The sequence below is a fragment of the Candoia aspera genome, chromosome 1 (genome assembly GCF_035149785.1).
Source record: "Candoia aspera isolate rCanAsp1 chromosome 1, rCanAsp1.hap2, whole genome shotgun sequence".
Taxonomy (NCBI): Eukaryota; Metazoa; Chordata; class Lepidosauria; order Squamata; family Boidae; genus Candoia; species Candoia aspera.
The window spans coordinates 227,991,790-228,019,737 of record NC_086153.1 but is presented as its reverse complement, the minus strand read 5'-3'; the positions used below and the strand labels follow the sequence as shown (position 1 = coordinate 228,019,737).

The window sequence follows — 27,948 nt, the reverse complement described above, 5'->3', positions numbered from 1 at the left end:
ATGTTATTATACTCTAAACACGGGTCACACCTCTAACAGCTCATGGCTGACTCAAGGGATGAGCATCATTTGAGAAACGTGATGCTACATCACAGCTTTCTCCAGTCTAATACCTTCCAGATGTGCAGGACTACAATTCCCAAAGCTCCCAGTCAGCTTGGAATTGAAAAAAACACATTGGGGAAAGGACCTGCTCGTGGAAGACTAATTTATCCCTTCTTTCTTCCTTCCTCCCTCCCATTTGATTCAATTGGCTTCCCATCTCATCTTAGCAATTCTGGGTGGCTAATAACATTTTAAACCACAATACAAATAACATAAAATCACAATACGTATAATAATAACCGAGGTAAAAGCTAGTCTGCCACGGATAAACAAGAACCTCATGGGCTCCAAATAATAATCTGACCCCATGCCAGGGAACACATCCAAGTCTTCAAGGCTTTGCAAAAAGCCAGCAGGGTCAGGGCCAATATAATCTTAGGGGAAATGGTGTTTGAACGGTGTCCAGGTGCTGCAACAGAAGAGGCATGCTTCCTGGGTCTCTGTAAACTTTGTAAACTTTTGTTTACGTGCTATCATGACCTGGTCAGAGGCATCCCTCCCTCTTACTTCAACCATTTTCAGATTCTCCCAAATAATGTCATGATTCACTCTTCCTCATGCTAGAGGGACTTCTACTTTCCCCCTTGACTCTCACCCGCTGCTCCTGGCAGGAAACAAAGGTCTGGAACCCAGGGGAGACTCCAAATCCCAACTGATGAATGTAGGGTGGCTCATCCTGGCTGTGGATCTGTACCCGGATTCCAGCTTCAAATGAAGTCTCATCTGGAACAAGAAGTAGTGGTGCCATGGTTAGGATTTTGGGGGGATGGGGGGCTAGACATCAATGGAATATATTCATTCATCTGACTACCATGATGATGTATTCATGCTACCCTTTGTAGGCACATTTCTCTATCTTTTCTGCCCTTATGACTGTGTTTGTTTCCTGCCTTGTCAAGGGGATTCATTAGCTACCAGATAATAAAAGCACTCATAAAATATATAGATTTAATAATTGCTAGATATTACAGCTTTTAAAAAGATCACAGGTACACTGCCAGGATCTCTAGGATTGGTACATATAAATAAGCCTTTTAGTTTTTCATGAGTCCAACATAGTGGCATATGCACCCTTGTGATCCTGATAATTAATCTCTGTATTATTTCCAACCCAACCAAATGTTGAAAAGGAGTTGCCAGCTCCTCTTTCTAAGCATCCCTCCACCCTCCCAGTCACAAGACCCAGATTGCATTTATTATTAAGGGATTAGAAAGAATTCTAAAAGCTGTGATTTGCATATGTTCCCTACCTTGTTTAAAAAACATAATATGTAGTGATAACTGAACCATTTGGACATTCGTGATATATTTGGTTTTCAGGTACTGAGTAGGGTGTACAACAGCTTTCCTAACTTTGGGAACTTGGGTCTTCAACTCCCAACACATCTGGAGGACAACAGGGTAGAGAAAGCTGCTACAGAAGTTCTACTATTAAAAGTAACACGTTTGTGACTCTTAGTTACTTCCAGCCTACCACAGATAGTCATTTAATCAATACTTCTGGGCTTTTGGGACTGGAAGTAATATCTGTCATGCCGAGAAGGGGAAAAACAGTACCAGAAAGTCAGGACAGGGGTAGACCTCTGGACTAATACTAATAATGTAATGACTCCAGAATTCTGTCCCTTTGGTCTCTTCCTAGTATCATGCAAGCTCTTACTGGTTTCTCTCCAGATGGGCAGGTATTCCTCCTGTTGGATGTCCAACATGATCTCCAGCCCGTTTCCCATCCCACTCTGTCGAGTCACCCGTGGTTTGTTTCGGTCACCATTGAATGTGTAGCATTTCCCATAGCGTGTGTAGACCTGTGGAGAAAGGACAGATCAAAGGGGACCAATATTCTGAGGGTGTCAACAAACAGTGCACATATCAGTACAGTTAGAAGAAGTGGGAAAACTTCCCTTCATCTGTAACAATACTCTGCTATTCTAATCCTGGTCCATTCTTCACTCTGTTTACACCTGTCTTTCATCAGGAAGGAAAAATGTATGATGCTACAAATATTGCTGAATTTTAATTCCCATCAGCTTCAGCCAACTAATCGTCAACGATGATGGAGGCTATAATTAAGAAACTTTTGTTCTTCTTTTCCTTCCCTCCACTTTCTCCTTTAAAAAAAAAGAGAGAGAGAGACAGACATCTGGAGAGCCCCAGTCCTGCCTGATAATGTTTATTTCTTGGCTACTTTTATCACATCATAAAAGAGAGATGGATACAGGTAGTCCTCACTTAATGACCACAATTGGGACCAGAATTTCAATTGCTAAGCAAAGCGGTCATTAAGCAAATCCAACCAAATTTTACAACCTTTTTTGTGGTGACCGTTAAGCAAATCACTGCGGGTGTTAAGTGAACCACATAGTTATTAAGTGAATCACATGGTTCCCCATTGATTTTGCTTGCCAGAAGCTGGCTGAGAAAGCTGAAAATGGTGATCACATGACCATGGGACATTGCGATGATCATAAATGTGAACCAGTTGCCAAGTGCCCAAACCATGATCACTCGACCATGGGGATGCTGCAACAGTCATAAGTGTGAAGACAGGTTGTAAGTCGGTTTTTCCAGCACCAATGTAAGTCTGAACCACCACTAAATGAATGGTTGTTAAACGAGGACTACCTATATAACAATCCAGAGAGGAATGAAATTATATAGCCACATAAGAGACAAAGAACACTACAGTCTTTAGAGAGTCTGAGGGCATGTTTACTAGCTGGTCACTGAGAAGCAAAACTGTTGGCATTTTTTTTCAGCTCTTGGCTACCATGGTAATAAAGTACTTCCTTAAGCATCGGCCCAGTGAAGAGGTCGAATTTAATTGTCTTCAGTTTAGGTGTTAATAGTTGCATTGCCTGAGGGGAAGGCAGCTTGCAGGACTTTTGTTTAGTTTTTAGCCTTGCAACCTGAGTAAGCTTCCCACTCTCAGCTCTGAGTGTGTGTGAATGCACAAGCCTGTAAATATGTTTTTGTGCTTTCTGTAAATATTTTTTTTTTATAGAAATGCCTGGTGTGTGATTTTTCTGATCTCTCTGGGCCAAATGCTTTCCAGCAATCTGCAACAGGTTATGGGCCCAGTAAAACCGCAGAGAGAGCAAAGAGATCAGCTCCATACCTCATGCACATTTTTAAAGGCAGGTAGAAAAGACCTGTGAAGATTTTTCTTTGGAGCCACCTGGAGATTTTCCAGCTACTGCCGGTCTACAGGACAAAGAAGCCAGCTGAGGTGACTTGCAAAAGAAGGAAGAAGCCATGGCTACTTCCCAGCCCTCAGCAATGCCTCTGGAACGCCTATCAGAGACCAACTACTTGAATTGGGCCCTGAAGATGGAAATGTATCTTCACAGAGAGAATCTTTGGCTGCCAATTGGTGAGCAAACCCCCCAAAATCCCAGTGCTGAATGGCTTAGACAGGATGGGTGGGCTAGAGCCACCATTATCATGGGAGTTGAGGACAATCAGCTAGTCCATGTGCAAGGCATGCAGTCTGCAAAGCAACTTTGGGACACTTTGAGATACTTGTATGTAAAGGCAACAGCAGGGAGTAAAGTTACCCTGACAAAAAAGCTGTACAAAGCCTACCTAGCAGAGGGAGATAGCCTTCCTGAGCACCTGCATTATATTCAGCAGCTGTTCGTTGAATTGCAGGAGAGAGGAATGGAATTTACACCTCTCACAAAATCCTGTATCCTCCTGTCCTCACTAAATGAAACATGGGACATGCTGATTTGTACCCTGGAGGCTATGCCTGAAGCAGACCTCACCCCATCGTATGTTACACAGTGCTTGCTCGCTGAATGGGAGAGAGGAAAGATCCCCCCCCCATCTCTTCTGGAAAGCTGCAGCATCAGAAAACAAGGGAAAAGAAAGAAAACGAAGCTGAGGTGCCAGCCAGCCAGCGATGCTTCACCTGTGGTTCAGCTGGACATTTGCAGAAAGGCTGTGCCTTGCGACCCAAGAGTAGAAAGACAGAGAAGAAGAACACAAGGGCAACACAGAAGAAGGCTCTTCAGACAACCCAAATTGCACAGGTTGCTGAGAAGGGTAATTCTGATGTATGGGTGTTAGATCCTGGGGCCAATTGTCATTTATGTAATTGTAAAAGCTCTTTTGTGTCACTGTCTAAAACTGAAATACAAAGTGTATCTTTGGCTGATGGGTCTGTGACCAAAATTATGGGACAAGGTGACTTGTATTTATCGTGCTTGGAAGAAACTGTGAAAGGTGTGTTGTATGTGCCAAATTTACAGTCAAACCTTTTATCTGTGGCACAATTGGCTGCAACAGGGTATATCATAACATTTAAGAAAAATGGTTGTGAGATACGTAAAAATGGGAAATTGTGTGCTACTGGTATTTTAAAAGACTCCTTGTACATTGTGCAAAATGCAAGGAAGCCAAGCTGCAAGGCTGCAGTTGGCAACACTCCATATCATGACCAATGTGTACACCTGATGCACAGGAGATTTGGTCATGCTAATTTCAAGTATATAGCACAAATGCCACAGCTGTGTGCTGACCTAAAGATAAAACCCTGTGATGAATACTTAGACTGTGTAGTTTGCAAGGAGTGCAAAACTCAAAAAGCTCCTGTGAGTAAGCACAGTGACAGAGTTACAACTAGGCCTTTGGAAATTGTACACTCTGACATTATTGGTCCTTTTGCTCCAAGTCTTGGACAAGCAAGGTATGCAATGACCATCATTGATGATTTCTCAAGATACACATTTATCTACATCTTAAAACATAAAGTTGAGGCATTTGAAAAATTTTAAAGTTTTGTGACATGGGCAAATGGAAAATTCCCTAGGCCTGTATCTGCACTCCAGTGTGATAGGGGAAGAGAGTACCTTTCTCACAAATTCAAAAGGTTCCTAGCAGAAAAGGGGATAGAACAAATTATTTCTAACCCTTACACCCCTCAGCAAAATGGTGTTGCTGAAAGAAAGGGCAGAACCTTGCAAAATGCGATGGAATGCATGCTTAACAATTCACATTTATCTTTTAAGTATTGGGGAGAGGCAATGTCCACTGCCTGTTATGTACAAAACAGATTGTATAACTGTCACTCAGGACACTCCATTCCATTTGTTTTATGGTGTGAAACCAAAGGTAAACCATCTTAGAGTGTTTGGTAGCACTGCTTGGGTTCATATTCCAAAGCAACAGAGAAGGAAAGGAGGCCCCACAACAAAGAAAGCCATCTTTGTTGGCTATGAACAAAGCCAGAGGAGCTACAGGTTCATAGTGGGAGAGAAATTAATAATTAGCAAAAGCGCTTCTTTTGCTGAGCAAAACTGGGGGAGATTAAATTCTAGCTCTCCAGTTGATCTAACAACGGAACAGCAAGGACTTGCTGATAGTGATCTTTTGCCTGATGAGGACATTAAACCAGAAAAGCAAACTGAAGATCTGTCTGATGAGACAGATGCTTCTCAGGAAAGTGATAGGAGTCAAAATTTAAGCCCTGTATTACCTCGCAGATCTCAGAGGAGTAATAAAGGCATTCCTCCATCACATTTTCAGGCTGAAACAGTAAAGGCTTTTCACATATTTACTGAACCTGAGTCCTTAGAACAAGTGAATGCTTTACCACCTGAGATTGCACAAAATTGGCATTCTGCCATGCAACAGGAGTTAGCATCCTTGAAAGAAAATAAAACATGGAAATTTACTGTAGATTGCTAATCACTCTCGCCCAGATATCTCAAATTCTGTGGCCATTTTAAGTAGACAGGTAGAGAAGCCTACATCTACTGGAAAAGCAGCATTGAAGAGGTTAATGAGGTATTTGCAAGGAACAAGGAATTATTGCCTGAAGCTAAATGCCTGCGGAACAAAGAAATTGCAGGCTTTTGCTGATTCTGACTGGGGAGCAGATGTCAGTGACAGGAAATCCACTTCTGGGATTTTAATTCAATTTGCTGGGTCAAACTTAGGCTGGCATTCTAGAAAGCAAACACTTGTTGCTCTTTCCACTGCAGAAGCAGAGTTTTATTCTCTAGCACAAACCTGTAATGAGGTTATATGGTTTAAGCAGTTGTTAAAAGACATGGGCATGGAAGTGAACCAGCCTATAACTGTTTATGAGGATAATCAAGCTTGCATTGCTATGGCAAAATCTGAAGCCTGCAAGAATAGGACAAAACATGTAGATATTAGATATCGCTATATCAAAGACATGATAGCCAAAGGGGAAATAATGTTAAAATATTGTGAATCAAAAGACATGGTTGCTGATATTTTAACCAAATCTCTTGCTCTACCAAGACATACAGAGTTGACAAAGAAAATTGGTTTGTGTCTTACTCGTTAGCATAAAAAAAGGGGGAGTGTTGGCATTTTTTTCTGCTCTTGGCTACCATGGTAATAAAGTACTTCCTTAAGCATCGGCCCAGTGAAGAGGTTGAATTTAATTGTCCTCAGTTTAGGTGTTAATAGTTGCATTGCCTGAGGGGAAGGCAGCTTGCAGGACTTCTGTTTAGTTTTTAGCCTTGCAGCCTGAGTAAGCTTCCTGCTCTCAACTCTGAGTGTGTGTGAATGCACAAGCCTGTAAATACGTTTTTGTGCTTTCTGTAAATAATTATTTTTTAAATAGAAATGCCTGGTGTGTGATTTTTCTGATCTCTCTGGGCCAAATGCTTTCCAGCACTCTGCAACAAAAACATGGGACTAGAAAGGATTTTATTTATTTATGAAATTTTGCCACCACCCATCTCCCCCCGAGAGAGGGACTCTGGGCGGTTTACAATTTTGATGTGATCCAGCAGCTTTTGTAATTTTATAGTATACATTGGAGCAACTATCTGATTTTTTTGAGCCTGGGGGTGGAGAAGGGGAGAGAAATGGTGCTGGAAATCAAAGAATATAGCGATTTCCAGAATTCAGTAGCAAGTCTGGGAGGGACTCTAATCAGAGTGGAACCAATATGAAATCCGGCAGCTGATATCTCTCAAGGTGTGATGTTGGTTGCTTCTGTATCTTGGACCCCCAAGAAGTTCAGCCAGTTCCTTAAACAAACTAGAAAAACCATTCCTTCTTTTGATGCTCATCAAATACTATCAGGATGCTAAAGCTAATCAGTTTAAAGCAATTCCCTTTTTTCTTAGTCACCATCAGTCTAATCTTCCAGATCTCTGAACTCTTGGGGATCTATCAGGAATATTTTAGGATTTGTTATTCTCTGTGGAATCAAGATACACAGAATGCTTTGATCATCCCAGTATGTGAAGCTATACAGAGACGGTCGTTTTTGTCAAAACAAATGGGTGGTTTATTAACAGAGATAATAGGTATAATAGAAATGCTGTTCAGACACTAGGGAGAAAACAGTATTGATTGCCAAGAAAACAGAACTGAAATGGAAGCTTAGCTTATATTTCATGGATTTTCTTCCCAAGCCACAGTGTCTAAGCCATGTCCTGAGACCCAAGTGTACAATTCATAGCATCCTGGTCCCCAGGACTGGGAGTCATAATTTCAGAATGAAAAATAACAGGAGCCTGTGATGAAAGGGTCAATTTCTTGCATTCACTAAAACAAGTAAAGGTTAACTGGCCACCTATTTATAAGGCAGGAAGGCAGGGAGCTAAGGGAATTTAGAGAGGGAGGCTATCAGAAAATTCAGTTGATAGGGCACAGAATAAAAAAGGGAAAGTAAAAGCAGATAACCTGTAGACATAAAACAAAAGAAAAGGTTGGCATTGGTAGCCCTTGCTCTGTAAATAAGCCCAGAGGAGTTCATTGATGTGATTCTGAAAAGAAAAAAACTCACGTCCTATGCTATCTGTTCATACAATGTTACTGCTAAATAAAATTTTAAGTGTTTATAGTCTGTTGGTCCTCTGCATAAATGAGAGGTGGAATAAATATTCATCCCACCATCTCATAACTGCAACACTATGCTGAAAGAAGTTTTAAGAAAGGAGAGAACCTCATTATAAGAATGATCACTTTGGTTTGATGGCCACAAGACTCTGAAGTATATTTATTCCCAAAATAAGCATTGTGCCACTTCTGATCAAATAAATGTGTTTTCTTATCACACAGCCCTCCAAATATTTTGTGCTCCCAGTTCAACCTTTGCATTTCTCCCTCTCCTGCTCCATGAGAATGTTCACCTTTCCGTGCTTTGAACATCCATCCAGATGAGTCCCATTCACAACCAAAATTCATGAGTGGCAACAAACACATTTACTAGGGAATCCAGCTGCACTGTACTCTTGGCCTGGCATCAGGGACACTGCTGATCCGGTCATGACCATCTACTTATTGGTGTGGCTTCTGTACAGAAGAAGCGTCAGCTTGCATGTAAGGCTTCCTTGTGATTGAGCCATTGTGTGCCAAGTGATTGAGAATCCCAGTCCCATGAACATGTGTATTGGCTTGTTCAGGACAGATATTCATGCCAATGTTTGGATGGCTGGAAGAGGACCAGCAGCAAATGATGGCAGAATACTCCCATTCCCTAATACTGATATAAATTGCTCTGCTATTTTTTCACTCCTCCTGGCAATAGTAGTTAATAAGCACCCACTTGGGTTGATTGTGTAAATATTGTATACTTTACAGCAGAAGTAGGGAATTTGGTTCACTCTACATTTTTGGATCACAGTACCATCAGCCCCAGCCACAAACAATTGGAGAGCACAAGGATGTGACCAGCCTCTGGAGGCTGCTTTTCCAACATCCCCTCTGCAGGACACTGTAACATAAAGAACCCCCATACTAAGGTATCTGCAACAAGATTTCTGATACTGAAAAGAAAAAAAGACACGTGGAGTCCTTGGTGCTCTCTGAGCCTTGTTGTTGCAGATGTTTCATTGCCAGACTAGGCAACATCTTCAGTGGGAAAAGGGAGTGGGCCTTGCTCTCTGTTTATATACCTTGGTTTGTCCTGCTTATGTTGGTAGGGGTGTTGTTCTCTCCTTGGGAGTTCTTTGATTGGGCTGTTGTTTGCTGCTTGGTTGATTGCCTGAGTTAATTGTTCCTTGATTAGGGTTATATTGTGCTGTTTGATTGTTCATCTGGTGTTAATCCTGGTGTTAATCTTTGCATATCTGGGTGTTGATTGCTGGCAAGGGAGCGTCCTGGTCTTTTGGCTTTTCTATTGTCTCTTTTGAATGGTATGCAGCTGTTGTTTACCTCTATGTATCTGTTGATGGCTGCTTGGTCTGAGTGCCAGGCTTCCAGGAATTCTATGGCGTTTTTGGGTTTGGCTTGGTTTAGGATGCTCACAGCTTCCCAGTTGAAACTATGGTTGAGTCTGTCCATGTGTTGTGAGATTAAGGAGTTCTCATCGTGTCTTCTGATTGCTAGTTGGTGTTCGTGGATGCGCTCTGCTAGTCTTCTGCCTGTCTGTCCTACATACTGGCTGTTACAGTCCTTACTGTAAAAAAGACATATTCTGAGTGACTCTCTACCCAGTTACTTCAGACCAACTACAACATCACGTAGGAGTAAGGACTAAGTGGCTCAGAGGAGCAAACACCCTCATTGCAAAAGCTTCAGGCTATTCCCAGTGACATACTTCTTCTGCAGCTCAACTGCACAGACTTGAAGCCAATTGTCTAATGATCAATGAGAACCAGCAATGGCTTGGATCACAAGTGAAGTATTCTATTGGACAGTGGAAGGGACTGAAGTGAAAATCAGTTATACAAATGACCAAAGCTCTATCATCTCCTAGAAAATAATCTTATCCCTCTTCTTTTAGGGCACTTCGCAAGAGACTTGCTATTTCTAGATTACATCATTAAAATCAAATGACCAACTTTCCACCCCAGTGCAACACCTAACAAAGATAAGGATCACTGTGCTGCTTTTTACATGGAGATTGAGCAAAATAAATCCATACTTTCATTTGTTCCCTTTTCTTATGGCACATATTTGTTTCAGTAAAGGTTCACCCTAGTGGATGATCTGTGCCAGAAATGGATGTGGAGAGTGTGCTCCTCCTGGACCTTTTAGACTTCTTAGAAGCTGTCAATAACATTGACCATGGGATCCTTTTGAGATTGTCTGTGATGGACACTGGAGGCACTGTTTTACAGCACCTTGAATTGGACCAATGAAGCTCCTACAAGACAGGTGTTATTCTGTTTAAACCAGTTTAAATACTACTTATTAAGTACTATTATTAGTACCAGTTAATAAATAGGATGCCACAGTCAGCTTCTGTGTAGTCTTCAAAGGCAGGTCCATGTAAAGTGCACTGCAGTAGTCAGTCCACAAAGCAGGTAATCATCGTCAGGCCATAAAGTTCCAGGAAAGTCTGCAGCTGCACAGATCCCCCTATCCACAGCCTCCACCTGTCTATCAGCAATAGCCATTTCTAGGATGACCCCTAGATCACTGACCTTCAAGAGAACACATCCCAGAATTATTGCTGGGACAAGTAAGGTGCCAAATGGTTTCTGCACAAACAGCACCTCTTTCTTGCAAGGATTCAGCCTTTGCTCGTTTTTTCCTGTCCAGATCACAAAAGCCTCTAGACATCAGGATTTCTGCTGCTTCCTCAAGTTGGCATGGGATGGAAATGAACAGTTGGATGGCCAAACCAATGAATGACTTCCCCCAACAGCTTCATGTAGATGTTAAATAATAGAGGCTAATGCAAGCACTGCATTCAGTGGACCAGTGCCACTGATGTTAAAAAGGTTGCATTCCAGTCCACATTAAGTATCTGTGTCAATGACTATCAGTGCTCCTGTAAAGCAGCCCATGTAGCTTCATCACACACAAGAAGTGGATTGTGGTCAGGGCCATGGAGCCATCTAAGTGGGACACAAGAAGGGATCCATTTGGGCAGGATACGGGTGTATTCACAACAGTTCAGCAGATGCCAACAGGCAGTGCAGAGCCCTAAACTAAAGGGTCCTACAACTTCTCCAAGGCTGTACCTGGGGGGGAAAAAACAATTCTTCTCTGAAGTAGCATGTTGCTTTCTGTAGAGGACCCATGACTCATTCCACCACAATGTACCAGTTGTGCCAGATGCCTTCAGCTGTTCTCTGATTAACAAGGGGAGGGAGAGATTCCAGTGTCAACACTCTCCCATTGCCCTTTATTTTTTAAATATCATTTCATATTTTGGGTAACAGAGGGTTGAAAGTGATAACAGGGAGGGAGTGCTGTTGGGGAGGAGGCAATTGCACACATCATGCCATATGATTTGTCCATTGAATTGCCTAGAGTGACCTTCCATTGAGGTTCCACACTCAGCGATTACACAAGGGTAATCAGATAGAACAGACAGCACATCTGTGCCCTGTATTTTCAGATAACCTGCCCCATGGGTTGCATCTCAACTGCTAGGTTTAAGTATGAAATTCCCTTGTTGGTTCCAGTTGATCCTGCATGCCCTTCATAAAATAAAACATCCCGTCACAATGCCCAGTGTAACTGACTCCTGACTTATCTGCCAGCCCTTTTATTCAGTTCTTTATTGTCTTTTGTTTTGCCACTTATTGGGCACAGCTGATTTTCCCCTGCAAAAACCAAAAGTGCTTACAGCTGTTTGCAGCAGCTAGAGTCAGCTTGTTTGTTTGTTTGTTTAAATCCATTTATATGGCTGCCCATCTCACCACAGGAATGCTAGGTAGCTAAACTAAGATTATAAACTCAATACAGCCAAACAATAATAATAAATATACACAATGATAATAAATATACACCAAGGCAGCTGAAGACAAGCCGCCATAAATAAATAGCCCCATTAACTTCCCAACCTCCATGCCTGGGAAAACAGCCACATTTTCAAGGCTTTATGAAATGCCAGCAGAGTCAGGGCCAACTGGAACTTGCAGGGTATGGTGTTTTGGAGGACAGGTGCTGCAACTGAAAAGGCCTGCTTCCTAGGTTTTGCCAGATTATATTGCCTGATAGATGGGACCTGTGGCATGCCCCTTCTTGCTGGATGGGTAGAAACAGTTGGAGAATGGCAGTCCCACAAATAACCCAGCCCCATGCCATAAATGGCTTTATAGATGATGATCAGCACTTTGAATTGTGCCCAGAAGCACACTGGAAGCCAGTGCAGCTCATGAAGCAGAGCTGTAACATGGTGAGCCCATAACTGCTAGTGCTGCCGCATTTTGGACCAGCTGGAGTTTTCAAGGGCAGCCCCATAAAGAGCACATTACAGTAATCTACTCTGGTGGTGACCAAGGCATGAGTGACTGTGAGCAGTATCTTCTGATCCTGGAAAGGGTATAACTAGTGTACACATTGTAGCTGTGCAAAGAGTGAAGCAGGAGCTGGGCAGAGTTGAATAGAAGCTGTGAGTCCAGGAGGACTCCCAAACTTTACATTGATTCTCTTCTGGAACTTGCTTCCAGAGAAACTGCCCAAGAAGAATTTGTGAGACAAAAGCCAAGCAATGTAACAAGGATTAAATACCTCCTCCTGCCCATATATTCTTCCCTGGCAAAACCCATCCTGCTTCACCCAAACCAGAATGGTGCAAGGCTGCTGGCATTTAAAACAGACCCCTGAGAGAAAGCTGACAACATCTGGGAAAAGTCAAGTTCAGGAAAAACAATCTCTAGGAAAGGGGGGGGGAATATTTTTATTGCCCACAGGGGGACAGAACAGAAATAGACCAACATGATACAATATAGAATATAATGATTGATCAAAAAGGCCACGGAGCCACAGATGATACTCATACACCAGAAATGTTTGGAGAGGAACCTCTGGTCTAGGTGTCGCTATGCCATCCTAGAGATCTCTGCCAAAGCCTTGGCTGTGATGGGCACGTACTTGAATCTCTGGAAACTCTTGGAATTGATATGGTCCATCAGATATTGACTCTTACTACAACAATTGACTCCTACTACTCCACCATCGCTCTACTTGAAAAGGGATCTGTGACTCAGAAGACCCCATGTTCTACTTCATAAAGAACAGAGAAGACAAAGCCTGCCAGAGATGTCTTATTAAAAGCTTCCCATGTAACATTGCACAAAAATGTCAATAGCTCAGCTCATCCCATCCTGACAGGATGAAGGGCAATTACATCTGACTTTTTCACTAAAGTGAGAGTGCCCGTGAAGCAGGCGGCTTTGGGCCTAACGTGGATCACAGAGCACCATAAAAACAAAACAAAAAACAAAACTCCACTTGTCATAGTCTTTTTGTACAGCAGCCTGCTGGTGTTACCCTGTTCCCTCCCTCCCTCCCTCCCTCCTTCCCTCCCTCCTTCCCTCCCTACTCAAAGCCCTTCTTGTCACTTTCAGTTGTTCCTGTCACTCCTGGAGGCTCTGAAGTGGCTGCCTGCCAGCGTGCCCCCTGTCTAGCTTGCAGGTTGACTAACAAGCCCTTCCTGATTACATACTCCACTCATTAGTGCCCTAATTCTGCATCACAATTAATTGTGGTAATTAATAAATATTGATTACAGCCAACAATTCGAGCTGCTCTCTCTCAGTAATTAAGCATTGCAGAAGCACCAGCCTCTTCTGTTTTTAACCTTCTTTTCCCTTCCAAGCTGTAGGAGGCAGCATTTCAATCCTCCAGGTTCAGAGGTCTTCAAGGAGCCTGGATACAATGAACTGTTCAGGTGCCTTCTTTGCCTAATAAGGAGTAAGTGACATATGCAAATAGTCAGGCCAAGGGCCTGTTTTGAAAATCTGCCCTGGGCTTTATAAGTTGCCAAAATACTCAAGCTTTTCACCTGGGGTTGCCAAAGGTTATTTCTGACAGGGTTCCTGTGCTTTCAACACATTTACTTCCCAAACTGGTCGTGTAGCCTTTATAGGCAGGCAACTATTTTAAAAAAAAAAATCAGAAGCAAAAGTTGGTGATCGTACTTTCAATCTAATTCTTAAAAAAAAAAAGGTAGATGCAACTCATCAAATAGGAAGTAGTGGAATCTTAATCGCCTTATGCCTCTTTTAGTGTATATAAGTAAGGCACTATCATATAGCATGTAGGTAAACCCATCAAGGAACCACAATTAACTTTAGCTTCCTGAACAGTGTATACTTGATGGCAAACTGGGTTCACTTCTACATAATGTGAACTCTCCAAGATGGCCACATAATTCTTCTTTTGTTTAAGTCAGACACTATCAAGTCTCAGAAACAGCAACAGTAGTAGTAGCAATATGTGTGCGCGCGCATGAGTGTATGTGTGCAGAGAAAGAATGTATTCGAGCATAAAGTAATGCTAGCAAATTCCTGAGTACTGCCAACTACTTTTATGTGGATCCTGGTGTATTTGGATTCCTTTTCATTTCTGTATCCATTTGCGTCTAAGTACTAATATTTCTGTATTTAATATTTATATTTATTTCTTCCTCTTGGAATTATGAGTTTTTTGTTTGAATTTTCATATTTGAATCCACAAAATCATAGTAATAAAGTTGATATGATATACTTTGAAAAAGACCACAAGGTTGAGACAACCATGTGAAATGGTCAGTTATTTCCAGTTTTTTAAAAAAGCAGTATGGTATTTATTTTGGGGGACTTTCTGGTCTAGGTTAAATCATCCACTTCCAGCTACATTAAAATCTCCATTGAGATTTTATACGGGGTTCAGTTCTATTTCTGGGGGCATTTAAAATGGCTTGTCAGCAGGTAAACCAGCAAATGACCTATCCAGACAATGAAGTGCTTCATGCTGTCTTTTTAGATCTGTAATTTCTTCTCTGTCTTTCCTGTTTCTAACCCTTGTCAGTTTTCTTTCCAACACACTCAGTTACCATTTCTTGCCACTGAATCTTCACCAGGATAATGGGGAGGGGGGTTTCCATTAGGATTATCAAAATTTCAGGGGAACTCAAGACACCCTTGGTCTACTTTCCTTTTATACGTAGTTGGTATCATGTGGCCACCAATCCAGGATCACAGGAAAAAAAATAGATGGAATTATATTAATTATTCATAATTTTATAATTGCACTAATTATTAAAAGTTGGCTATGTTCTATTTTGCTAAGCATAGTTGGAGAATCAAGTTTAAGAAACCCAATTAAATGGGTGAAAACGGAGGGCCCAGCAATGCTAAACATGCACTGTGTTTAAGTTTAAATCTCTTATATGGGATTCCCGTTTTAATAATTAGCACATTTTGAATATTGTATTTTGCTAAATGTGAATGGCTATACGAGCAACAGAGTCAACCCTGTACTGTAATGCTGAACCATCAAATTCAGATCTTTTCCTTGACAGCTTTGTATTTAGATTGCTCCACTGCTTTATTAAACTGTCCATAATATTGAGGATCTCCTTTTTGCAGTGCTAACCAAACTGTTTAAACCCTAAATGGGTTGGATATTGGGCATCTGGTGGTTTACTTTCTCAAAATTTGAATGCTCAACACCTGTGATTGATTAGAGTTAGAAATTTTTGTTCATCCATTCATGCTACATTTTGAAGTCTTTAGAAACAAAGAAATCTTGTATTCAGAAACATTGGCTTTGCTAATGGACTGTGGCTATGACTATGATGCATCCTTTGGGAGGGACTGTTAATTTGCATCCATGATATGACTTGGAAAACAAGGTGGAAGCAGATGGTTTTGACTAGGACTTCTGGACTTCGAAAATGCAACCTTTGTATCAATATAATAGAAGCTTACTGTTTTTGCAAGCCGATATCCATTATGCAGAGACGTTTTATTGAATTATTTTTATATTTCCCACAGTTTTACTCCTGTGTCTATTTATTCTGTTTTATGTACATAACTAAATATTAGGATATGATACCAGAGTGATCATATCCTAATACCAAGGATTACTATCAAGGATGGTTTGAAGAACTGGATGGGGCCTCCAGGTCAAATATTAGAGGTTGCCCTCAATCCATAGTAATTACTATACTACACTAGCTCAGACTGGGCTTCACATCAGTTTTAATAGGAGGTTGGTATTGGTTCCTATATGGACTAAAAAGCAAAAATAACATCTATGTATTGAATGTGTGCTTTTTAAAGTAATCTATGATGCATGCCACGCCTAGGCTATACATAAAACATTTTCTTGGTATCCCCATATCATATCTAACAGGGTTTGTAACCAGAATATTGGCCCCTTCACATGTAGACACATTTCTCTGCAACTTCCTAAACCACAGATTGTTAGTATATTAGCACTACATGCAAAAGATGCACTGGTTAGGAATCCCTTGGGTGTGATGCCAGGGCACTAGAACCCTGTGGAGTTGCTCTGCATCTTATTTAAACATTTTGCCTCCATGTTTTCCACTCCATAATAATTAAAGGCAGTCTCGACTTGAGAGTTCAATTCCTAATGACTATATCCATGTACAGTAATTTTATTGGTAGTCTAATGGAAATTGTTTGTAAATGTAATTGTCTTCTGGTTGGCTTTTTCAACTTTTCAGTCTTGTCTACAGTCCTGGAACTCCTAGAAGGTGCCCTATCTAAGTATTAACCAGGGCTAATTCTGCTTAGTGGCTGATCTTGAAAAGCTAAGCATGGCCAGACTTTGATGGAAGACCACTTGGAAGATCCACGACTGTAGACTAGACTGGGAACTTGAAAAAAAACATTCTGGAAGATCTGAAAACCATTTTTGTATTGTTGCCAAGAAAACATCATGGGCATGTCTGTGAAATCACTGTTAAGTCAAGCTCGACTCAGAAGAGACTATTTGTTATCACACAACATGCAAATAAGTACTAGATCTTAGTGCATAGTGATTGCATGATTTCATGTGCTGGAATTCTGGCCATATGAGTACTATGGTGGGATTGCAAGCTAAGAGCAACAGAGTTTCCCCCCTCTCACATCCTTATCCAAATGTCTCTCAGTATAATTGCTCCAAAGAAACTATAACTGCCCTTTAAAGAAGAAACTTACAGTGAGACTTCCAATCACATTTTGTTTGCTCAAGTGCAGAGAGAACCCACACCCAAAAATGAACATATGGGTTTCTGACATAAAGGGTTTATGTGAGAAAACCAGGCAGAGGGGAACAAATATTGATGGATTACTAAATGCAGAGATTGTGACACTTCCTTGACTGACCATGAAAACAAACTCCGCACTGCTATTCTGCATGCCCCCTTCTAACTCATTTTCCAGCCTGTTTAGTTTCAGATTCTGGCACAAATAACCTAGGCTCATACAAAATCTCCACATTAGTCAGCAGGTGGCAGTACTTGCTAGTAGATGGCACTGCTAATTTACATATTGTAGATGTTTACAGACTGACACCCCCCCCCCCATTTTCAAGTCCTGCAGAATGACAGAATAGCATGCTGGGCATTAAGTCTCTCTCTCTCTCTCTCTCTCTCTCTCTCAATGGATGGATGGATGGATATAAAATGAACCATACAGGGTTACGTCTATAAAAGCTATGCATGCTCCCCCCCACCTCTGAATACACAGATCAATTGTTCCAAGAGTTGCAACTAACTGTGCCTCAGTAGCCCATTTTATCTATGCCATAAATAAATGCAGCAGATTCTTAAACAGTAACACTGACCAGATCAGTAGCTTTCTAATCTCTCCCAAAAAGAGTTTTGACTACATGTGGAAAACCAGGGAGGGGAAGAAAAAAAACGAAGTTCTACTGATAGGGATTTTTGTGGCATTTCCACAGATCAGGAGATCTACATGTCTGAGCACATGTGTGCATGCACATAACAGAAGTCAGTATCTATTTACAATGGGCTGATGATGGGACAGGAACAGAACGCTGGAAAGGAAGAGGGCATAGATTTATGTTTGAATGGAACTGCCAGAACTATGAGGTCTTTCACATGTATCACACAGGAATAGCCCAGAGAACGTACATACTGTATAATGGTCATGTGTACGATGATTACAGCTGTATGTTGAAATAGTCCTCTCAGCCTCTATATGTTCATTTGTGTGAATATGTGGTGTAATTTGTAATTAGCAAACCCATGTCCAACCTTGGCCATGGAACCTCACTGGGTGACTTTCTCTTAGCCTAGCCTACCTCACAAAGTTGCTGTTGTGGGGAAAACGGGACGAGAGAGTGCTATGTATGCTTCCTCTATGAAAGGCAATATATCTCACCAATATATACATAAATATATGTATGGGAGATACATATCACTAGGGAAATACCTGTATGCCATGCTTTTTTTGTGGATTGCTGGAAGAAGGAATACTTGGGTAGAAATATAGCATTGTATCTATTCATGGGTGATCTCTGCATAAGAGTTAAGCCAAGGTGCCCCCCTCAAATCTACAGATAAACTATCTGTCTGAAGGAGCTCACTGTAGCCAGGAAATCAACAAGATTTGTTTCCTTCCCCTTTAGGTATCCTGGCATCTTCCCCACTCACTCCCATGCTGGTTTTGGGGTTTCATCATCCCAGAGCCGCAAAACAGTCTGGGGTGAAGGCTATATCTGAACATTATGTGTGTGCCAGGAGCTCAGAGCAGTGTGCAAGGAGTAGCCACACGTGCTAGTGCAGCTGCTCGGAGTGGGCTTTGTTTCTTGAGGGGGGGTGTGATATGGTCAGTAGGATAGCGATTTGGTAGCCTCCAAAGGAGTTGGCAGCAAGAAAGCCTGGGAGTGTGGACTAGCTGAGCCATCGCTCTGTGGCTGTGGCTGTCTCAGCGAACGTGTTCTCCATTGAGATTTATTGCGCTGTCCCTGATACCATCAGGCCCTTCACACAAGGGCAGCTTTATATTAGTTTTTCTCAGAGCTGAGGGTGGTGGTTCCTGGCTGTGCTGGGTGAGAGGAAACGTCATTTGGCCGGGAGCTTTGGCCTAATGGGTTGATTTAACCCCGCTGGTGGGCTATGTTCATGGCAGCCGTGCTTACTCAAATGGGGCCTCTGGGGTGGGAGGCCGGCAGCTGGGCCAGCTACTGGAGAAGCAAAGGCCTTGAGGCCAAACTCCTCTTTCCAATCCATGTCTCCCTTTGCTTTTTGTACAACAGCTAGATTAGGGCATTGGCTGGATCAGACTGAAGGCCTAGGTGAGTCCTTTGTTCCCCATTGTGAAGGTCACAAGTGCAGCATGAGCCTGGCAGCCCGTTCTGCTCCTTTCCCCCAGCAAATGATATTCAGAGGCCTCTTGCTTCTGATGCTGCTGGCACGGGGGCCATTGCTTGCTTTATTCTCTGCAAAGTGGTTTAATTCTCTAGCTGGAATGGTTCACGCTCTGGTAACCTAACATCTAGACTACTGTAATGTGTACTGTCTGACTACGCCCTTCTCCTGAGTGTGGAAGCTGCAACTGGTGGAGTGGCCAGGTTGCTAAGCAAGCCCCCTCACCCTTTACATGGTAGACCCCCGTTCAAGCAACTGCCCTTTCTGCCTCAAATTAAGGCGGGTTCAAGGTGTTATTCTTGATACCCAAGACCTTCAACATCTTGGAGTGGGATACCTGACCAATTGCTTCTGGCAATACAGACTGAATTGATTGCTCAAAATGTCCAGAGAGATCCTCCTGTCCTGCACGTATCAAACTGCAGAGCATCATTTATACCAGTGTTTCTCAACCTTAGCACCTTTAAGATGTGAGGACTTCAACTCCCATAGTTGACTTCAACTCCTTTAAGAAGTGTGGACTTCAACTCCTATGCTGGCTCAGGAATTCTGGGAGTTGAAGTTCACACATGTTAAGGTTGAGAAACAGTGATCCACCCAGATGGCTTCTCAGTGGTGGCCCTTTCCTTCTTGAATATTCTCCCTCTTGAAATCTGTGAGGCATCTACAAACACTTATTTTAGGCACCTGCTCAAGACTGACTCTTCACATGGCCTTTCCCTGCATATTCCCATATGAATGGTTTAATTATTTTCTGTTCCTTTTATTTGCTCACATTTTAGATGGAATGCATTTGTTCCATCACATGGCTGCACTGTTGTAGTGAAACACCACTCAAGTATTGAAGCTGCCACATCCTCTGGAAGGCTCAACATGGCTGCTGGGGAGCCTTTTCTATATAGTCTGCAGGCACGAATCTCCTTCAGACTGCTGGCAAAGTGGCTGTGCAAGCATGCGCCCATAGCAATGGCCAGGAAAGCCTTTGGTGTGGCTGTGCTAAGACTTTTGGAGGATGTCACTACTTCAGGGAGGGACACTTCATTCAAGCCAGCACTCTTTGCAAAAGCCCCCTTTGAATGCTTTGCACATCTATTTTATTATTAGATTTAAGCTCACCATTCACAAAAGAACTCAAGGTGGTGTGCATAGTGCTCCTTCCTCTTATTTTCCCCACAACAACCCTGTAAGGTAGGCTGGACTGACTAGAAAGTGATCGGCCTGAAGACACCCAATGAGCTTCTGTGGCTGAGGCTCTCTCTCAATCATATAACTTGGGGGCTATTACTACATTCTGAGAAAAGAGAATTCATTATGCACTGTGTGAAGAAGTACTTTTTATTTGTCCTGAATCTCTTACCACACAGCTTTTCTAGAGCATCTGAGTTTGAATATTGTGAGGAATATTCATTTTCCCTATCCACGTTCTTCACTCTATGCATATACCTTCATCATCCCCCCATTTAAATCAAATAGCTATCAGTGTTGTAACTTTTCCTTGTAAAGGAATTCCTCTCCGTCTTAACCCTGATACAGTTTGCTATGTTTCAAAGTCTTGGGAAATTTAGTTCTCCATACCCCATTTTGTCCTCTCAGGCTACTGCTGAATCATTCTAGAGTAGCAGAAATCTTCAGTAACCCACATTTTCTTCCTCCAAATATTGGAACAGTCCTTCCTTGAACATGGGATTGGATAACTATTTAGGATGTTATTTTAGAGAACCTGTTACCTTGAGGATGGCGACTGTGAGGCTGATCTCAGGAAAAAATGAGGCTCATGCTCCAGGATGACCGTACAGACTTTCTCCCCTGTACTTATATAGTGTATCCAGACCCTGTATTTATCCAAAAGGAGGAGGAGATTTTCCTCTAAACAGTGTATCTTTGAAATAGGACAGTCATTTTAGATATGCTGAGAATCTTGTTAAGGTTTCCCTACTAACAGATTAAGCTACTATTATACCTAATCATTTGGCCGGGTGAAAGGTTGCAAGTGATTGTCTCCTCTCACGTGCTTCATGCAAATAGCCTGGGGGAGGGGAGAATCCTGCCCGGACTTGTCTTCTCACTTCTTCTTTTTCTCTCTGCTGGAAATGTAGCTCAGCAAGGCTTGCTCCAAAGGGAGCTAAGTCCTTTAAATGTTTTGCTTTTGTTTTTGTTTTCTGTAAATAAATTATTTTTATAGAAATGCTTGGTGTGTGACTTTTTTGACCTCTCCTGGGCTAAAGGCTTTCCCAGCATTCTGCAACAGGTTATGGGCCCAGTAAACAACGCAGTAAAACCCAGAGAGAAAAGAGAGGTCAGCTCCACACCTCATGCACAATTTAAAGGCAGGTAGCAAAGACCTGTGAAGATTTTCTTTGGAGCCACCTGGAGATTTTCCAGCAACTGCCGGTCTGCAGGACTTAGAAGCTAGCTGAGGTGACTTGCAAAAGAAGGAAGAAGCCATGGCTACCTCCCAGCCCTCAGCGATGCCTCTGGAGCGCCTATCAGAGACCAACTATTTGAATTGGGCCCTGAAGATGGAAATGTATCTTCGCAGAGAGGATCTTTGGCTGCCAATTGGTGAGCAATCCCCCCAAAATCCCAATGCTGAATGGCTGAGACAGGATGAGCGGGCTAGAGCCACCATTATCTTGGGAGTTGAGGACAATCAGCTAGTCCACGTGCGAGGCATGCAGTCTGCAAAGCAACTTTGGGACGCTTTGAGAGACTTATATGTAAAGGCAACAGCAGGGAGTAAAGTTACTCTGACGAAAAAGCTGTACAGAGCCTACCTTGCAGAAGGAGATAGCCTTCCTGAGCACCTGCATTTTATTCAGCAGCTGTATGTTGAGTTGCAGGAGAGAGGAATGGAATTTACACCTCTCACAAAATCCTATATCCTCCTGTCCTCACTGAATGAAACGTGGGACACGCTGATTTGTACCCTGGAGGCTATGCCTGAAGCAGACCTCACCCCATCGTATGTTACACAGCGCTTACTCGCTGAATGGGAGAAGAGAGAGGAAAGATCCCCCCCCATCTCTTCTGGAAAGCTGCAAGACCAGAAAATGAGGGAAAAGAAGGGAAAGGAACCTGAGGCCACAGCACTAGCAAGCCAGCGATGCTTCACTTGTGGTTCAGCTGGACATTTGCAAAGAGACTGTGCCATGAGACCCAAGAGTAGAAAGACAAAGAAGAAGAACACAATGGCAACACAGAAGAAGGCTCTTCAGACAACCCAGATTGCACAGGTTGCTGAGAAGGGTAATTCTGATGTATGGGTGTTAGATTCTGGGGCCAGTTGTCATTTATGTAATTGTAAAAGCTCTTTTGTGTCACTGTCTAAAACTGAAAGACAAAGTGTATCTTTGGCTGATGGGTCTGTCACCAAAATTATGGGACAAGGTGACTTGTATTTATCCTGCTTAGGAGAAACTGTAAAAGGTGTGTTGTATGTGCCAAATTTACAATCAAACCTTTTATCTGTGGCACAATTGGCTGCAACAGGGTATATCATAACATTTAAGAAAAATGGTTGTGAGATACGTAAAAATGGGAAATTGTGTGCTACTGGTATGTTAAAAGACTCCTTGTACATTGTGCAAAATGCAAGGAAGCCAAGCTGCAAGGCTGCAGTTGGCAACACACCATATCATGACCAATGTGTACACCTGATGCACAGGAGATTTGGTCATGCTAATATCAAGTATATAGCACAAATGCCACAGCTGTGTGCTGACCTAAAGATAAAACCCTGTGATAAATACTTAGATTGTGTAGTTTGCAAAGAATGCAAAACACTAAAAGCTCCTGTGAGTAAGCACAGTGACAGAGTTACAACTAGACCTTTGGAAATTGTACATCTGATATTATTGGTCCTTTTGCTCCAAGTCTTGGACAAGCAAGGTATGCAATGACCATCATTGATGATTTCTCAAGATACACATTTATCTACATCTTAAAACATAAAGATGAGGCATTTGAGAAATTTAAAAGTTTTGTGACATGGGCAAATGGAAAATTCCCTAGGCCTGTATCTGCACTCCAATGTGATAGAGGAGGAGAATACCTTTCTCACAAATTCAGAAGGTTCCTAGTGGAAAAGGGGATAGAACAAATTCTTTCTAACCCGTACACCCCTCAGCAAAATGGTGTTGCTGAAAGAAAGGGCAGGACCTTGCAAAATGCGATGGAATGCATGTTAAAAGATTCACGATTATGTTTTAAGTTCTGGGGAGAAGCTATATCGACTGCTTGTTATGTTCAGAACAGGTTGTATAACTCTATGATTCAGGACACTCCATTCCATTTGTTTTATGGTGTGAAACCAAAGGTAAGCCATCTTAGAGTGTTTGGTAGCACTGCATGGGTTCACATTCCAAAACAGCAGAGAAGGAAAGGAGGCCCCACAACAAAGAAAGCCATCTTTGTTGGCTATGAACAAAGCCAGAGGAGCTACAGGTTCATAATGGGAGAGAAATTAATAATTAGCAAAAGCGCATCTTTTGCTGAACAAAACTGGGGGAGATTAAATTCTAGCTCTCCAGTTGAACTGACCACCACAAGAGAACAGCAAGGACTTGCTGATGGTGATCTTTTGCCTGATGAGGACATTAAACCAGAAAAGCAAACTGAAGATCTGTCTGATGAGACAGATGCTTCTCAGGAAAGTGATAGGAGTCAAAATTTAAGCCCTGTATTACCTCGCAGATCTCAGAGGAGTAATAAAGGCGTTCCTCCATCACGTTTTCAGGCTGAAACAGTAAAGGCTTTTCACATATTCACAGAACCTGAGTCTTTAGAACAAGTGAATGCTTTACCACCTGAGATTGCACAAAATTGGCATTCTGCCATGCAACAGGAATTAGCATCCTTGAAAGAAAATAAAACATGGAAACTGGTAAATCTACCTCCCAATGAACGCTGTCTGGGTTGTAGGTGGGTTTTCAAACTGAAAAGGGATGCTGATGGCAAAATCCAAAAAGATAAAGCAAGGTTGGTTGCAAAAGGGTTCACTCAAAGGAAAGATTTAGACTTTGACAAGACTTTTGCACCAGTTACTAAAGGTGAATCAATTAGATTACTGTTAAAAGTTGCTGCACTCAAGGGAATGTCAGTTAACCACTATGACATTCAAACTGCATTTCTCTATGGTGATTTAGACCACAGATTATACATGCAGCAACCCCCTGGCTATGAAAAAGGGGAGAATCTAGTCTGTGAACTGCAGAAGTCAATCTATGGGTTAAAACAAGCTGCTAGATCCTGGAACCAAAAAGTAGATGAAAAACTGCAGAATTTTGGTTTTGAAAAAGGAAAAGCAGATCCCTGTGTATATATGAAGAAGGACAAACAAGGCTGTATGTATCTGTGCATTTATGTTGATGATTTGCTGCTATTCACATCAACAGAAAAACAAAGGCTTGATTTTGAAGCCTGCATGAAAAGCCATTTCATATTAAAAAGCCTTGGAGTTGTGACCAATTACCTAGGTTTGGAAAAACACAGGAAGAAGAATGGTAGCTTTCTGTTAAACCAAAGGGGAGATAATGGTAATGTGAATGGAAAGACATATAAAGTCAGAGGAGATTGGTTTGCATCTTAATCTGTAGTGTAAAAAGGGGAGTGTTAAGGTTTCCCTACTAACAGATTAAGCTACTATTATACCTAATCATTTGGCCGGGTGAAAGGTTGCAAGTGATTGTCTCCTCTCACGTGCTTCATGCAAATAGCCTGGGGGAGGGGAGAATCCTGCCCGGACTTGTCTTCTCACTTCTTCTTTTTCTCTCTGCTGGAAATGTAGCTCAGCAAGGCTTGCTCCAAAGGGAGCTAAGTCCTTTAAATGTTTTGCTTTTGTTTTTGTTTTCTGTAAATAAATTATTTTTATAGAAATGCTTGGTGTGTGACTTTTTTGACCTCTCCTGGGCTAAAGGCTTTCCCAGCATTCTGCAACAAATCTGGTACTTTCTTAGAAGAACATCAGAATTGCTGATGAGGCCTTAGCTATTCCAGAATTCTGCATCATAAATTGGTGAAGTAGATGAGTCCTGGAAGGTCAGAGAGGGATGGCAGTCTTCTTTCTCTATTGTTCCCCAGCAGCTGGTATTTCAGACATACAGTCTCAAATTCCAGAGGCAATGTTAATTCCTCCCTATTGCCTCCCTACCAGCTTCTATAGCTGGCGCTTTCCAAGGCCGGGACATTTGACCTTAGGAAGCCCCAAAGCGGATGTGTCAAGGATTAAGTAGGGTGCACTGCAGGAGGGGCTAAGGATCCAAAGGACTCTATGGCCCCATAACTCCCACAATTTCTCTTGCATGGAAATAAATTTACACCAGCCATTTGACTGGTCTAAATAAAGTATTTCCCATTGCTTGCAATGAAAGGGAAATGCTTCTTTTAAAAAAGGACCTAGAAAAGGACAGAGATATGCAACCATCTCTGTCTCATTCCTACCTGCTGTCAGACTCTCCGATCAAAGGTTCACAGAACCCCCTTACACTAACTACTGGCACATTCAAGCATTCATTCAGTGACAGTCAGGAGACCAGGCTCTTTAAGGGGGTTACATCTGCCAAGTTTGCTGCTCTTCCACAAAACTGAGATTGCTTGATTAATATTATTTATAAGATCATTTCTCCCCACTTTTCAGACCTAAAAAGACTCCCACCCAAGGGATGTACTTAAAGAAAGTGCTTAAAGAAACAAAAGTAGGACAAACAGCAAGTTCAAAGCTAGTGGGAGGAAAGCCTGATGCTCACAAGGGACACTGCTCACAAAGACTCTTTAGGGAGGACATTTAACAGCTTGGGTGCCACAACAGGAAAGGCCCCATCTTGCATTCTAATCAGCCAAAGCTCAGAAAGATGGGGATGCAGAGCAAGAATATAATTATATCATTAGTATACATACACACCATATGGTCACAGTCTGATTATACATACTAATCAGGCAACTAGAAACACAAGGAACTTAAATTGAGGAATCAAAAGAAGTTAATTGACAACAATCAATCCTATACATTCCTTTTCAAAATAGAAAGGCCTTTCATTGGGTTTAGGAAGGAGGAAAAGGCTTTTTGTTAGGAGTTTATATTGGGGTGAACCTTTTAAGTAGGACCAATCCAGAAAAAGAAGCAAACTCAAGTACTGTACTGCTATCCCATCCCCATTTGTAGGATAACTAGGGGAGTTGGAGGATGCCAACAGCCTTCCTGAGACTAACAGCTGGGAGATGGCCTATTTCATGAGACACTGGACAATTAAAGTGTCCTGCTTTGTCCCACTTCAGGCCTGCTAAAATTACCTCCAGATGTCCTAGAAACAAAGGCAGCAGTATGTGCAGATTTAGGCCAAGGCAGAAGCATGGTAGCCACTTGACCAGGACATCAAGTACCCTCACATGCTCTGAATCAAGGGCTGAAAGACAGGTCAGAATGGGGTCAAGCACAAAATCATCTATAAGCTGCTCCATCAGAGCCTAGTTCTTGCTGAAGGACCATTTTCATTGCTGTATTGGACAGTGCCCTGGTTCCTAATTTTGACTCATATAATTTCTCCTGGTAAGGCAAGGTTTGGCCCATACAGACTCAGAGACATTATGTTTGGCATTGGTCTTCACTTCAGTCTGTGGAACTAAGATCATCAGGGATCCACTGTGTAACTATGCAGACTGTTTTGTTGGGAAGGAAGGTCTAATGTGCTCGGTGGTGCTTAGGGTTGATCCTCACATCCCTCTAACCATGGCAGAAACATTCCCAGATAAGCATGTTTAGATTACATGCTCTCATGACACAGCCTCTGTCTCATCTTTAGCCAGCAACAGAGGCAGCTTTAAATAATCTTCAGCACAGTAATTTTTCCCTCTTCACCTGATGCAATTTTTACTATGGATTTAATCTAAGGTGCTTCACTGATGACACAGTCAGTGGCTGGGATTTGTCCAGCTGCTGTTTGGCCCCTTTAGTCTGCTGTGGGCATGAACCCCTCTTCTTTTGTTGTCTGGCACTGCCCTCCATGGCCATTTGAGGTTGGGCTGCACAGGGTAGCCTGGACACCTGGTTTCTGCAAGGAATCTGCCTGTATAATGCCTGACCGGAGCTTTCCAAAGAACATCATCCCTTGCTGAGGCAGAATAGGGCTTTTCTGCCAGCTCAAGGACTTGTGGGCTGTGCTTTAACATTTAGCTATGCTCTTAATTCTGAGTCTGGTAAATGCATAGAACTGCTGCCTTAAATTTCTTGATTAGAAGCAGCTGCTACTTCTCTTATCCATTCCTTCGAAAATGTTTTGTGAAGCCCAGCACCAGGATTTAAGGCATGTTACATGGTTGGTGAAAAAAGTAGAAATGGGCTGGATAAAAGACGGCTGCCTTATCTCCAGAGGCATTGATAAATCTAAAGATATAAAAAGAATCTTGAGTTACACTCATCGATGCAGGATATGGAATTGTGAAAAGTAATTTCTTTTGTTTTGCTGCATTTTCCAAATTAATTTTGTTGATGCATTTGCATGTGTTTACAACGTCTTTATTAAAAACTTTCTATTATGCTAATCAAAGTGGCTAGCGTTCAACACAACAAAAACAAATATTACATTTTTTTTAGTAAGTATAATAAGGTGGCTTATAAGAAACATTAAAAAGCACAACATATCAGTAAGTACGCTATTAAAAAAAAACCCTAGTAAAGCAGAAAAAATACTTAAAACTTTTTACAGCCAAGTACCAGTTTAGAAAACCTGCAATTATGAGTTCTGGTGGGCTGCTCTGAGAAAGATATTTCACAGATCATCACCTATTATGAAAAAGCAAAGTGGGAAGTCCCTATTCTACACATAATTCATTTCCAATCTTTAAAA

The 27,948-nt window shown here is 42.0% G+C and overlaps 1 protein-coding gene across 2 annotated transcripts in view; it reads right to left on the bottom strand.

Moving 5' to 3' along the window:
- ASIC4 (acid sensing ion channel subunit family member 4) overlaps nucleotides 1–27,948 on the bottom strand; it is a 265,892-nt gene that overhangs the window by 23,720 nt on the left and 214,224 nt on the right. For both annotated transcript variants that reach the window (XM_063288957.1, XM_063288959.1), the window contains exons 2-3: nucleotides 1,766–1,910; nucleotides 701–828 (exon numbers count right to left, since the gene is read on the bottom strand). In XM_063288957.1, the coding sequence (XP_063145027.1) occupies nucleotides 701–828; nucleotides 1,766–1,910 (273 nt within the window). The remainder of the gene's footprint in view (nucleotides 1–700; nucleotides 829–1,765; nucleotides 1,911–27,948) is intronic.